This window comes from Oncorhynchus keta, chromosome 10 (genome assembly GCF_023373465.1).
Source record: "Oncorhynchus keta strain PuntledgeMale-10-30-2019 chromosome 10, Oket_V2, whole genome shotgun sequence".
Classification (NCBI taxonomy): Eukaryota; Metazoa; Chordata; class Actinopteri; order Salmoniformes; family Salmonidae; genus Oncorhynchus; species Oncorhynchus keta.
In genome coordinates this window covers 32,825,433-32,840,610 of record NC_068430.1, presented here as the reverse complement: position 1 = coordinate 32,840,610, position 15,178 = coordinate 32,825,433, and the positions used below count along the sequence as shown (strand labels likewise).

Here is a 15,178-nt window from a genome sequence, read left to right as displayed (position 1 = left end):
CATTCCATACTTAAATATTTTATTACAGCTGTACAATCATTTTGCAGGTCCCAAAAACAGAAGATGCATTCTCTCCCAATTACAGGACAGGTTGCCTGTTCCCCCATGAAAATAGAATTAAGACATGGACACAAATCTATTATTAGAGATGGTCATTTGAGTGATATAGCAGAACAAGAATTTCCATTGTGTGAAAAGGAATATGCTTTAATTTAAGGAAGTAAATCAAATGCATTCCTTGAAAGACCTTTGGTGCAAAACTGGAAAGTATTTTGAACCTTGAATTGGTTCCTAATGCTAATGTACATGGGGTATTTCCCATTTGGGAAGTCTTTGACACAACAAAACAGTTCTGTATGACTAAAGTTTCACATTAAAACCCTAATGGGACCAGATTTACTGAGCTTGCCTAAAGGTTTGTGCCAGATGAATAAGAACTAAATGAATTGTGTTTTACAATACACATTTGCCTCCCAAGTTAGCTTATGTTTCTCAAGCTATTAAATCTGTCCCTGTCTGTCCATTAAGACCACTTAATGCCACTCAATGTGGCCCCTTTAAGATGGTCCTGTTCCAGGTTGCAGCTCTACTTTGAGATGTTCTCAAAGTTGGGCTCTAAGCAAGGAGGCAGGGCTGTCTGCTGGCTCAGGATTTTGTCCATGATGGCGATTTCAGCGTCCTTCTTCGCCACGTCATCTATAGGGGTCCAGGACATGTCGTATTGAAGCTTGAACGCACCACAAGGCTTGTGAGGGCAGCCGGCACCCCAGTCCTTCAAATGAGAGATGGGTGAGAGGCCATTATGCAATTTCATAAAAGAAGCCAAAAAGAAGTGTAGTGGTGGGTCAGCATAAAAAAGTACTTCCAGCCTTGCTCCACTAGGCTTTTCTGAAGAGATAGTAGAAATTCTAGTGGACCTACACCAGTTATTGAGTAACCAGTAGAGTAAATATAAGCACCATCTTTTGCTAGAAGGGTTATGGGTTTGGCAGACACCCAATGGGCCGTTTCGTTCCTATATTCAAATTAAAGTGGGACTATGTTAATCTTCCTATATCCATTAAATGTTCTGTGTGTGCTACTGTGCTTACACAACCATGCTGTGGCCAATGCGTGTGCACACAAAAACCCAAGTAGTCAGTCAGCACCACCTCTAACTGGCTAAAGAGAACATTATCAACTCCCTTCAGGGTCACATGCAGACTGAGCATCTAAATGTCCCAACTCATATCATTATGCACCACACGGTAGTTCTGTAACAGTTACTCAGTCTTTCAGCTGTATGTGCTGGGGGCTTTCCCGGGTGATTGACATTTTAGAAGTGTTGCAGATGGAAATGTGACGTGATCTTTAGGAGTAGAGTAATATCTGAACGCTCCAAAGTATTGTGCCCTGCTGAAAGCCGCCCAGGTGTGATGTACTTACCTGAGGCGAGAGGATAGAGAAGTATTTCTGTCCGGAGGGCCGCTCGTACAGGTAATACATGTTCCCTGGCTTCTTGACTACATTACATGCAGCATGGTGCAGCTCAGCGTCCTTCTTGGCATCCTCTAAAACCTACACCAGAGAACAAAAATATTCAGATCAAACCAACTTAATTCTTTCCCTATATGAATTACATAGATTGGTTACATAAAGTCAAATATAAGCCATCACCTTTCTGGCTTGTTCCTGCAGGTATCTAATTTGATCAGCAATGACTGTCAGTCTGTTGCAGGCATTGGCTCTGACAAAGTCATCTCCCTAGGAACCAAACAAGGTTAATCGCAAACAGAATGTCTTCATTATGATACATTCTTTATGGGGCTTGTACAGTGCCTTGCAAAAGTATTCATCCACCGTGGCGGTTTTCCTATTTTGTTGCATTACAACCTGTAATTTAAATGGATTTTTATGTGGATTTCGTGTAATGGACACACAAAATAGTCCAAATTGGTGATGTGAAAAAATGAACTTGTTTTTTTAAAAGTCATAGGTATTCACCCCCTTTGCTATGAAGCCCCCAAATAAGATCTGGTGCAACCAATTACCTTCAGAAGTCACATAATTAGTTAAAGTCCACCTGTGTGCAATCTAAGTGTCATATGATCTGTCACATGATCTCAGTGATCTATATATACACATACACACCTGTTCTGAAAGGCCCCAGAGTCTGCAACACCACCAAGCTAGCAGTACCATGAAGACCAAGGAGCTCTCCAAACAGGTTAGGGACAAAGTTGTGGAGAAGTACAGATCAGGGATGGGTTCTAAAAAATAATAATCTGAAACTTCAAACATACCACAGAGCACCTTTAAAGAACATGGCACCACAACAAACCTGCCAAGATGGGGCCGTCCACCAAAACTCACAGCCCAGGCAAGGAGGGCATTAATCAGAGGAACAAAGAGGAAGGAATGATGGCTGGTGCTAAATACAGAGAAATTCTTGAGGGAAACCTGTTTCTGTCTTCCAAAGATTTGAGACTGGGATGGCGGTTCACCTTCCAGCAGGATAATGACCCTAAGCATACTGCTAAAGCAGCAATTAAGTGGTTTAAGGGGAAACATTTAAATGTTTTGGAATGGCCTAGTCAAAGCCCAGACCTCAATCCAATTGAGAATCTGTGGTATGACTTAAAGATTGCTGTACACCAGTGGAACCCATGCAGCTTGGAGTTGGAGCAGTTTTGCCTTGAAGAATGCGCAAAAATACCAGATGTGCCAAGCTAAGAGACAAACCAAGAGACTTGCAACTGTAAATACTGCAAAAGTTGTCTCTACAAAGTATTGACTTTTGGGGAGGGGGGAGGGGTGTATGCATGCTCAAGTTCTGTTGGTCTTATTTATTGTTTCACAAAAAATATTTTGCATCTTCAAAGTGGTAGGCGTGTTGTGTAAATCAAATGATACAACCCCCTCCCCCCCAAAAAATATTTTAAGGCAACAAAATAGGAAAAATGCCAAGGGGGTGAATACCGTCGCAAGCTACTGTACATGAGTCTGCTTACTATGATCATCCTTATTATTCCATTAGGATCGTTCATTTAATTGCCATTGATTTAATTACCCTCTGTACTTGTGTTGCCAGAGCAACCAGGTCCATGGGGTCTCCCACCCTGTTGGTCTGGTAGGAGCTGACTAGTTCCAGCCCATTGGGGTTGCTGCTGCTCTCCACCAACTGCACTGCAAACACACAGGGACACTTGAAACTTGCATAACAAACTGAGGAAAGGTGACAAAGCTAGACATTTTTGTGAAGCTTTCTTCTAGTCTACATGGATTTACTGATTGCAACACCCATTTACATAGGCCTGTAGTCTTAAATGTCTGGCCTCCGCTCCCCAAATAATCTCAGCCAGATTGACTATAATACATAACCGGCTCCACATCATGATTTGAGTGACTTGTGCCTTGCTTCCTGACCTGCAAGCAAACACTTTCTGTTCACGTTTAGCAAAAGCCAGCTGCTAAAACGTAGGCAAAATTTCTGACACCGAATGAGGTGTATGACGGTGGAATATCCTATTGTAAAATGTGAAACTGTAATGTAAAAAAAGTTAGGGAATTTTAATTTAACACTTTGAATGTGACCAGCTAGAGTAACGTTAGAACGAATAGTCGAGCTAAAAGCCTACAAGGGTTCTAAACTACAACAATGAATAAAATTATACTTAAGTTAACATTACATTCACACCCTATACAGGACATTGATTGAGAACTATTAAAAACAGCTATCAATGCTAAACAGCAGGAAGTCTTACCTGTGGTTGTTTTGTCTGGTTGATTCGGGAGGCTAACTGTCCTGTCCATTTTCTTTATTGTAGCTAATTTGGTGTACAATGTACTAAAATGCTCTTAGAAATAACCAGTTGCAACTGGAGCTCAGTAATAGGTTTTGTAACCGCTGTGCTGTGTGAAAGTTTGACTGGCCAGCAGCGGGTTGTTTTAAGGTCTTGCGTCTCCACCTACCTACAATAGTAGGCCATTTAGTTGCCAGTCTGAATATGATTGCAAAACGTTATTTCAGTATAATTGTTGAACAATTATAATAATAACAATAATTTAAATATCACATTAAACGCTAGATGTAATTAATTGCCATGCTGGCGGATGTTTATTGTCATTATTGAGTGAAAGGGAGACTTTTATTGTAGGGCTTAGAACACAGGGGAAGGTGTAACTTGTGTAACACAATTGTTACATACATACGCTATTTTGGAAGGAACGTGGAGAAAGATCTTATGCAATTCAATTGCTGTGAAATATATAATGTGTGAGACCGAAATCCTGCAAAGTAAACAACCAATAAAAATACAGAATGAGGACCTGACATGAGTGTGGTCAAGACTCATGACTGAGACTGTTTTGGGGAACGTGGACTGTTCCCAGACAGGAACCAAATATTTGCTGTTTATAATTGCAGAGTGCATGCTCTTCTCTCCTAGGTTTCAATGCACATGTAGTAGAAATCTACTTTAAAATGGAAATGTCAAATATTAGGGATGGTACATTCTGACAGGCCTAATTTCTCAGCCTATAGCAAGAAGGCTACATCTAGCCTTACTGAACATATAGGCCTATTAGTCATTTGGAACAACAGGTCTATAGTCTATAGACCTAAAAACTCGTCTGGCTATACAGACGAGTATGGCACAATATGGGTGTCACCTTATCAACAAATTCAAAACATTCCAAATGATTTAAAACCATAGGTGTATTGTGACAGTTTCTGGTCCAGGTCATGGACACCAACATTTATTTTGGTTGTGGGTAATAACACGTGTCGAAAGTCTAGGTGAGGTCAGTCACACTGCACAAAAATAGATGGGAGCTGTTGTCGAACCAGCTGTGGGACGACTTTTTCTTGAGCAGATGGTCTGGCCGGAACATAATTATATGAGGGGCCTGCCATATACACATTCACAGTTGTATATGCTCCTCTGGTTGCTTCAGCTTTTTGTGAAAAGACAATATTTTATTTAACGAGGCAAGTCAGTTATGAACAAATTCTTATTTACAGGGGAAGAATGACAGATTTCTGGGGGGGTTAAGGATTGACCTTATGTCCTCCATCACTTGTTGTAAGGAATTATAAATGTTCAGACATGATTTACAGGTTGAGTATCACATTTATTTTCATGTGGAATATATTACCTCAATGTGTTTGTATACCTTTTCATACCTTTATTGAAGTTGTATTGTCAATTTGGTAATTGGTAGGGTTTGTGATGCATTATGGGTATTGCTACAAGAATCTTGTCATTGCTTTGTTTGTTAGACGAGATGAGACAGATGAACAGGCAATTATTGAGTCTGGGTTTTCATTTGAGTTTATTAGGCCTACTTTTGTTAATTGTCGTTGTCACGCCCTGACCTTAGAGAGCCGTTTTATTTCTCTATTTGGTTAGGTCAGGGTGTGATGTGGGGGGCATTCTATGTTTTGTATTTCTGTGTGTTTGGCCGAGTGTGGTTCTCAATCAGAGACAGCTGTCCATCGTTGTCTCTGATTGGGAATCATACTTAGGCAGCCTGTTTTTCCACCTTAGTTGTGGGTAGTTGTCTTTGTTAGTGGCCTGTATAGCCCTAGTAAGCTTCACGGTCGTTTTTATTGTTTCTAGTTTTGTTGGTGACATTTAAAATAAAGAGAAATGTACGCTCACTGCGCTGCACCTTGGTCCGGTCATTTCCCTGACGATGTTCGTGACAGAACTACCCACCACAAACGGACCAAGCGGCATGGCCGGGAGGAAGAGCGTTTTCTGGAGGAATGGACATGGGAGGAGATCTTGGAAGGCAAGGGACCCTGGGAAAAGGCTGGAGAGTATCGGTCTCCAGTCCGGAGCCTCAGGCGACGGTCCCCAGTCCGGGGCCTCCGGTGACGGTCCCCTGTCCGGGGCTTGTGTCGACGGTCCCCAGTCCGGAGCCTCCGGCGACGGTCCCCAGTCCGGGGCCTCCGGCGACAGTCCCCAGTCCGAGCCTGGCGACGGTCTCCAGTCCGGAGCCTCCAGCGATGGTCGAAGCCTCCGGTGAGGGTCCCCAGTCCGGGGGTGGAGCATGGTCTGCGTCCCGCACCGGAGCCGCCACCGAAGTAGATAACCACCCGGCCCCTCCCCTATAGGTTCAGGTTTAGTCCGCACTTTTTTTTTTTGGGGGGGGGGGGTACTGTCACGCCCTGACCTAAGAGAGCCGTTTTTTTCTCAATTTGGTTCGGTCAGGGTGTGAGTCCAGGCCAAATTTAGTACTTTTCACACCACTGCTCCAGACGTTGTGTTTTTTTCCAACAGTATTAGTGAACTAGGCCTTTATTACTCCAGAAGACAGCGCAGTCTGAGCGAAGAACCTTTCCTCAGAATTTCCTTGAGTTTTCAAAAAGGCACTTGAAAGACAGAGCATAAGGCAAAGTATTCTGTGGTCTGGTGAGATGTCTGGAGAAACCAGGCACTGCTCATCACTGGTCTACCACCATCCCTACCGTGAAGCATGATGGTGGCATCATCATGCTATGTGGATGCTTTTTAGCAGCAGGGACTGGGAGACTGGTAAGGATAGAGAGGCGAGGGGCTGAAGGGGGCCCGGACGGAACCAGCTGAGGCCGTGAAGCAGGAGGGTGACCCAAACTGACTATGTCGACCGCTGCTGGCCCTATATCAGAGACGCTGCTATGAGTGCAGTGAGCTGGGACCCCTTGCACGGAATTGTCCCGGCTGGAAGGGGGTCATGCCCTCCGCATCCCCCAGCTCCGGGGTAATTCCGGATGGTAAGTTGTCGCCTCCTGTTGGGCGCACACCGAGATAGCCCCTCCGATGGTTCCTGTACGAATCAATGGCATTGACACCAGCGCTCTGCTGGACTCCGGCAATATGGTGACCCTGGCCCACCCGCAGTGGCTCACACAAGAGTGGAAGGATGAACCGAGGGACGAGGAGGTGAGTCTCCTGTGTACATGGGGACACGAAGAGGTACCCAACTATGCCGGTGAGGATAACCACCCCAATGAGGAGTGCCAGATGCACGTGGTGGCTGTTCTTAACCTGCACGTGTCCATTCTCCTCGGGCGAGATTGCCCTCTCTTCCAGGCACTGTGGAGGAGGGACCTGGGGAGGTACACACGTGAGCTAGGAAGAAAAGGAAAAAGGATGGTGGCCTGTGCAACCCACACCCCGCCTCAAGAGGTGTCCACTGGGACCGAGTTTGACCTGGAGGAGGGAGACGACCCCGCTCCGGCAAACGAGCCACTGTGCGAGGAAGACCTCAGGCTCCCCTTTATGGAAGTGGAGGACCCTGACGGACCTCCCGACACGGTAATCCTCACGGGTCAGTTTGGAATGGCCCAGTTAGAAGACCCCAATCTCCAGAACGCTAGGGGTCAGGTGATTGTGGTGGATGGCATGCTGTTACCTGGGGTAAGTGAGTGGCGCTACCCCCACTTCACCATCAAACATAATTTATTTTATCAGGTATCAGGTAGTAAAGCACAAATGTGCTACTCATACCCAGCTATTATGTTAGGACTGTGTTTCAGCTTGCCCACACCCACCTGCTTGGGGCACACCTGGGGATGGAGAAAACCAGGGAGCGGATCGGGAACCGGTTCCACTAGCCCGGAGTCAAGAGCGCAGTGGAGGACTACTGCTGTAGTTGCCCGGAGTGCCAGATCACAGCTCTGAGGGTACATTATGGTTCCCTTGCCCATTATAGGAGTGCCATTTGAGCGGGTGGCATTTGATCTGGTGGGTCCATAGGTGAAGACACAAATACATCCTGGTAATCGTGGATTACGCCGGTATCCTAAGGTAATCCCGTTATGCATGGTGGCAGCAAAAGTTATAGCACGGGAGCTCTTCCATTTATTTAGCTGGATGTGTATTCCGCGGGAAATTCTGACGGACAAGGGCACCGCATTCATGTCTCGTATGATGAAAGATGTCTGCAATCTATTACGAATAAAACAGGTGAGGACAAGTGTGTACCATCCACAAACGGATGGTACACGCTTCAATAAGAACCTAAAGCAGATGCTGAAGAAGGTCACCGAGAGAGACGGGAGGAACTGGGACTAGCTGCTGCCCCACCTGATGTTCTCAGTGCACGAGGTACCCCAGGCCTCCACTAGGTTCTCCCCCTTTGAGCTGCTGTATGGCCGCCGGCCCCGCAGACTGCTGGACCTAGCCAAAGAAGTCTGGGAAGAGCAGCTGACCCCCCCTTTCGCAGTGTTGTAGAACATGTGGAGGAGATGAGGGATAGGATGACGGCAATTTGGCCAATGGTGAGGGAGCACATGGCCCAGGCGCAACGCGCCCAGGAGTGTGTCTACAACTGGAGGGCCCAACCATGAGAGTTCCACCCAGGTGAGAAGGTCTTGGTGTTGATCCTTACAATGGAGAGTAAATTCCTGGCTACGTGGCATGGGCCATACGACATTGTTGCGCAGGTAGGCGACGTCAATTACAAGGTCTGCCAAACGGGGTGGAGAAAACTCCTCCAGCTTTACCATGTGAACTTGTTGAAGAAATGGCATGTACAAGAGGCGCTGTGTGTAAAGTGGACCCGGCCACAGCAGAGCCTGCCCTCGGTCGAAGTTGCAATGGGGGGAAGACCTCAGCCCGACCCAACGTCAAGAGCTCAGAGAGTTGGTCCAGCAGGATACGGCTGTGTTCTCAGAGGTAACGAGGCGCACGGGTCTTGTGGAACATCCTATCCACACACGTCCGGGTGTAATGATATTCGTCTGTTGTTTGAAGTAAGTCAGACCGAAATGCAGCGTGTAGGTTACTCATGACTTTTAATGAAGCTAATACGGTACATGAAATAAAGGAAGAAGAAAACAACAAACGAATGAAACTCATACAGCCTATCTGGTGACTAACACTAAGACAGGTACAATCACCCACGAAATACAACGCGCACTCAGGCTGCCTAAATACGGTTCCCAATCCGAGACAACGAGAATCAGCTGACTCCAATTAGGAATCGCCTCAGGCAGCCAAGCCTAACTAGACACACCCCTAATAATACACACTCCCAATTAATACAAACCCCAATACGAAATACAACATATAAACCCATGTCACACCCTGGCCTACCCAAACATATAACAAAAACACAAGATACAATGACCAAGGCGTGACAGAACCCCCCCCTAAGGTGCGGACTCCGGGAGACGCACCTCAAGAGCATAGGGAGGGTCCGGGTGGGCGTCTGTCCATGGTGGCGGTTCTGGCTCGGGACGTGGACCCCACTCCATAAATGTCCTAGTTCCTCCCCTTCGCGTCCTAGGATAATCCACCTTCTCCGCCGACCATGGCCTAATAGTCCTCACCCTGATCCCCACATAACTGAGGGCAGCTCGGGACCGAGGGCAGCTCGGGACAGAGGGGCAGCTCGGGACAGAGGGGCAGCTCGGGACAGAGGGGCAGCTCGGGACAGAGGGGCAGCTCGGGACAGAGGGCAGCCCGGGACAGAGGGGCAGCCCGGGACAGAGGAGCAGCCCGGGACCGAAGCAGCCCAGTACTGAGGGGAAGCCCGGTACAGAGAGGGAGCCCAGTACAGAGAGGAAGCTCAGGCAGGTAGTAGGCTCCGGTAAATCCTGGTTGTCTGGCCGATCTAGAAGATCTAGGTTGACGGGCAGATCTGGCAGAGACTGGTTGTCGGGCAGATCTGGAAGAGACTGGTTGTCGGGCAGATCTGGAAGAGACTGGTTGTCGGGCAGATCTGGAAGAGACTGGTTGTCGGGCAGATCTGGAAGAGACTGGTTGTCGGGCAGATCTGGAAGAGACTGGTTGTCGGGCAGATCTGGAAGAGACTGGTTGTCTGGCAGATCTGGAAGAGACTGGTTGTCTGGCAGATCTGGAAGAGACTGGTTGTCTGGCAGATCTGGAAGAGACTGGTTGTCTGGCGGCGCTGGGAGGACTGGCGGCACTGGCGGCGCTGGGCAGACTGGCGGTACTGGCGGCGCTGGGCAGACTGGGAGCACTGGCGGCGCTGGGCAGACTGGGAGCACTGGCGGCGCTGGGCAGACTGGGAGCACTGGCGGCGCTGGGCAGACTGGCGGCACTGGCGGCGCTGGGCAGACTGGGAGCTCTGGCGGCGCTGGGCAGACTGGCACTTCTGGCGGATCCTGGCAGACTGGTGACGCTGGGCCGACTGGCGGCGCTGGGCAGACAGGAGACTCCGGCAGCGCAGGAGAGGAGAAAAGCTCTGGCTGCGCTAAACAGGCGAGGCGCACTGGACGCTGGGCCGACTGGGAGCACTGGCGGCGCTGGACAGACAGGAGACTCCGGCAGCGCAGGAGAGGAGAAAGGCTCTGGCTGCGCTGAACAGGCGACCGCACTGGAGGCCTGGTGCGTGGTGCTGGAACTGGTGGTACTGGCGAGGACACGCACAGGAAGCCTGGTGCGGGGAGCTGCTACCGGAGGACTGGTGTGTTGAGGTGGCTCTGGATAGACCGGACCGTGCAGGCGCACTGGAGCTCTTGAGCACCGAGCCTGCCCAAGCTTACCTGGCTCGATGCCCACTCTAGCCCGGCCAATAGGAAGGGCTGGTATGTGTCGCAGCTGGCTCTGCACCCGCACTGGAAACACCGTGCGCTCCATAGCATAACACGGTGCCTGCCCGGTCTCTCTAGCCCAACGGTGAGCACAGGGAGTATGCGCAGGTTTCCTACCTGGCATAACTATTCTCCCTTTTAGCCCCCCCCCCAATAATTTTTTTGGGGTGACTTTCCGGTTTCCAACCGCGTCGCAGTGCTGCCTCCTCATACTCGCGCCTCTCCGCTTTAGCTACTTCAATTTCCTCCTTGGGACGGCGATATTCTCCCGGCTGCGCCCAGGGTCCTTTTCCGTCTAATATCATCTCCCAAGACCAGAAGTCCTCATATTGCTGCTCCTCACAATTAACAGGGAGAGTAGGCTCAGGTCTGACTCCTGACTCTGCCACTCTCTCTCTGCGCCCGTTACCTACGGTTTTCGCTCTGTAAAGCCGTGCTCTCCTTTTCGATTCCATCCGTGTATAGCCCTCTTCGCATTGCTGTAGGGAATCCCAGGCGGGCTCCTGCACTCGCACTGGGTCGGACGCCCACCTGTCGATTTCTTCCCACGTCGTATAATCCCTGCTTCTGCCGTCCATATCGTCCTCCTTTAGCTCCTGCCAGTTCACACGCTGCTCGGTCTGTGAATCGTGGTGGGTGATTCTGTAATGATATTCGTCTGTTGTTTGAAGTAAGTCAGACCGAAATGCAGCGTGTAGGTTACTCATGACTTTTAATGAAGCTAATACGGTACATGAAATAACGGAAGAAGAAAACAACAAACGAATGAAACTCATACAGCCTATCTGGTGACTAACACTAAGACAGGTACAATCACCCACGAAATACAACGCACTCAGGCTGCCTAAATACGGTTCCCAATCCGAGACAACGAGAATCAGCTGACTCCAATTAGGAATCGCCTCAGGCAGCCAAGCCTAACTAGACACACCCTAATAATACACACTCCCAATTAATACAAACCCCAATACGAAATACAACATATAAACCCATGTCACACCCTGGCCTACCCAAACATATAACAAAAACACAAGATACAATGACCAAGGCGTGACACCGGGAGAAAAAGTGCGTAAATGGTCATACCGGATACCAGAAGCCCGGAGGGTGGCGGTCCAGCGGGAAGTGACGACAATGCTAGAGATGGGGATACTGGAGGAATCCCACAGTGAGTGGTCTAGCCCTATAGTGCTGGTCCGAAACCGGACGGAACCGTCCGCTTCTGCAATGACTTCCGGGGCCTGAACGAGGTCATTAAGTTCGACGCCTATCCCATACCCGGGTGGACGAACTGATCGACTGCTTGGGTAGGGCGAGATACGTCAGCACGTTGGACCTGACGAAGGGGTACTGGCAGGTGCCGTTGGCAGCGGCCTCCCGGGAGAAGACGGCCTTTTCCACCCCGAGGGTGGGACTATACCGCTACCGGGTTCTTCCTTTCTGGCTCCACGGGGCACCAGTGACCTTTCAGCGACTCATGGACCGCGTCTTACGGCTGCACAGTGAGTACACAGCTGCTTATTTGGATGACAATATTGTGCACAGTGACAGTTGGGAGTCCCATCTTTGTAGGTTACAGGCAGTGATGGATGTGCTAAGGGATGCAGGTCTGACCGTGAACCCCCATAAGTGCGAGCTGGGCTACGCCGAGGTGGAGTACCTGGGCTGTCAGATAGGGATGGGAAATGTGAAGCCCCAAGAAAAAAAAATCATTCCTGGGGTTAGCAGGCTACTACAGTCGATTTGTACCTAACTTTGCCACAATAACTTTTCCCCTCACAGACTTAACGAAGGCGCGACTACCCCAGATGGACGAAGGACATAGAGGCGGCGTTCCAGGCCCTGAAGGATGCACAACACCGGCTCTGACGCACAGCTTGCAAACCATTAGACTACAAAGGGAAGCACAGCTGAGAGCTGCCCAGTGGCAAGAGCCTACCAGACGAGCTAAACTACTTCTATGCTCACTTCGAGACAAATAACACTGAAACATGCATGAGAGCACCAGCTGTTCCCGGAAGACTATGTGATCACACTCTCCGCAGCCGATGTGAGTTAGTCCTTTAAAACTTCTTACGGCATAAATCCTGTTAATGGGATCGATTTGACAACAGCCAGTGAAAGTGCAGGGCACCAAATTCAAACAACAGAATTTTAATTCCTCAAACATACAAGTATTCTACACCATTTTAAAGATAAACCTGTTGTTAATCCCACCACAGTGTTCGAATTCAAAAAGGATTTACGACGAAAGCATACCATGCAAATATGTTAGGTCAGTGCCTTGTCACATAAAAACACAGCCATTTTTTCCAGCCAAAGAGAGGAGTCACAAAAAGCAGAAATAGAGACAAAATGAATCACTAACCTTTGATGATCTTCATCAGATGGCACTCATAGGACTTCATGTTACACAATACATGTATGTTTTGTTCGATAAAGTTCATATTTATATCCAAAAATCTCAGTTTACATTGGCGCGTTATATTCAGTAATGTTTCACTTCCAAAACATCCAGTGATTTTGCAGAGAGTCACATCAATTTACAGAAATTCTCATCATAAATGTTCATGAAAATACAAGTGTTATGCATGAAATTAAAGATATACTTCTCCTTAATGCAACCGCTGTGTCAGATTTTAAAAAAGCTTGAGAGCGAAAGCACACCATGGAATAATCTGAGTACAGTGCTCAGAGACCAAAACAAGCTATACAGATACCTGCCATGTTGTGGAGTCAACAGAAGTCAGAAATAGCATTATAAATATTCACTTACCTTTGATGATCTTCATCGGAATGCAATCCCAGGAATCCCAGTTCCAAAATAAATGTTTCTTTTGTTTGATAAAGTCCATCATTTATGTCCAAATACCTCCTTTTTGTTTACACGTTTAGTTCACAAATCCAAATTCACAAGGTGCGAGCACTAGTCAAAAAAGTGATATTACAGTTCGTAGAAACATGTCAAACGATGTATAGAATCAATCTTTAGGATGTTTTTATCATAAATCTTCAATAATGTTCCAACTGGACAATTCCTTTGTCTTTAGTAATGAAAGGGAACGCAGCTCGCTCTCACGGCCGCGCCCCTTCACAGTAGAAGCCTGAAACAAGGTTCAACTGTTGACATCTAGTGGAAGCCTTAGGAAGTGCAATCGGACCAAATTTACACTGTATCTTGGATAGGCAAAGCCTTGAAAACCTACAAACCTCAGATTTCCCACTTCCTGGTTGGATTTTTCTCAGGTTTTTGCCTGCCATATGAGTTCTGTTATACTAGCAGACATCATTCAAACACTTTTAGAAACTTCAGAGTGTGTTCTATCCACATCTACGAATAACATGCATATCTGGGCCTGAGTAGCAGGCAGTTTACTCTGGGCACCTTATTCATCCAAGCTACTCAATACTGCCCCCCAGCCATAAGAAGTTAAACAGGTCAACATTCACAAGGCCGCAGGGCCAGACGGATCACCAGGATGTGTACTGCGAGCATGAGCTGACAAACTGGCAAGTGTCTTCACTGACATTTTCAACCTCTTCCTGTCCAAGTCTGTAATACCAACATGTTTTAAGCAGACCACCATAGTGCCTGTGCCCAAGAACACTAAGGTGACCTGCCTAAATGACTATCGACCCGTAGCACTCACGTCTGTAGCCATGAAGTGCTTTGAAGGGTTGGTCATGGCTCACATCAACATCATTATCCCAGAAACCCTAGACCCACTCCAATTTGCATACCACCCCAGCAGATCCACAGATGATGCAATGTCTATTGCACTCCACACTGCCCTTTCCCACCTGGACAAAAGGAACACCTATATGAGAATGCTATTCACTGACTACAGCTCAGCGTTCAACACCATAGTGGCCTCCAAGCTCATCAATAAGCTAAGGAACCTGGGACTAAACACCTCTCAACTGGATCCTGGACTTCCTGATGGGCCGCCCCAGTTGGTAAGGGTAGAAATATAATTCACGTGCTTTGCGATTGTGTAGGCTACTTTGTGTATGATTTCTCTATTGTACTACAGAATTGATAAGTCTTATACCGACACTACACTACTTTGATGTGCATCAATAGGGATTAAGAAGTGAGTATATGCAATGCCCACTGACAAAAAGTGGGTATATGGCTTATACATGCGTACAGTGCATTCGGAAAGTATTCAGACGCCTTGACTTTTTCCACATTTTGTTACGTTACAGCCTTTTCTAAAAATATATCCGTGAAGACAACCTCTTCCATGGCAATAGGAGACAGCATATTTATCTCTTTACTCAACCAGGGGGCGGAAGAATCGTGTATAAACCAATTTAGAATGATGCGAAATGCTAGTGCCTCAAAATACTACGTATTTAAGGTTTGGGACGGATAGTAATATCTGTGGGAAGTAGGGGTGCTGAGGGTGCTGCAGCACCCCCTGATATATCAGAATTTAAATAATTTTTCTCTCCAAATTAGTGTACTAAAAAAAAAATACAATTGTGCCATTTGGTTTGCTAAATATAAGCAATTTGAAATGATGTACACTTTTACTTTTGATACTTAAGTATATTTTTCATTTGGGGCAGAAGGGTAGCCTAATGGTTAGAGCAGTGGACTAGCACCCGGAAGGTTGCAAGTTCAGATCCCTGAGCTGACAAGGT

General features: G+C 47.4%; 1 protein-coding gene across 2 annotated transcripts; it reads right to left on the bottom strand.

The window, feature by feature from the left end:
• Positions 1–2: 2 nt before the first annotated feature.
• Positions 3–3,909, bottom strand: c10h1orf50 (chromosome 10 C1orf50 homolog). 2 transcript variants are annotated; one of them, XM_035777690.2, is made up of 5 exons: positions 3,744–3,909; positions 3,050–3,165; positions 1,657–1,743; positions 1,426–1,557; positions 3–772 (listed from the first exon to the last, which is right to left on the bottom strand). In XM_035777690.2, exons 1-5 carry the CDS (start codon positions 3,790–3,792, stop codon positions 587–589), a joined length of 570 nt encoding a protein of 189 aa, XP_035633583.1. In that variant the 5' UTR covers positions 3,793–3,909; the 3' UTR covers positions 3–586. The 2 variants fall into 2 exon arrangements, with proteins under 2 accessions (XP_035633583.1, XP_052382830.1); XM_052526870.1 differs by lacking the exons at positions 3,050–3,165; positions 3,744–3,909 and adding an exon at positions 2,131–2,999.
• Positions 3,910–15,178: the final 11,269 nt, after the last annotated feature.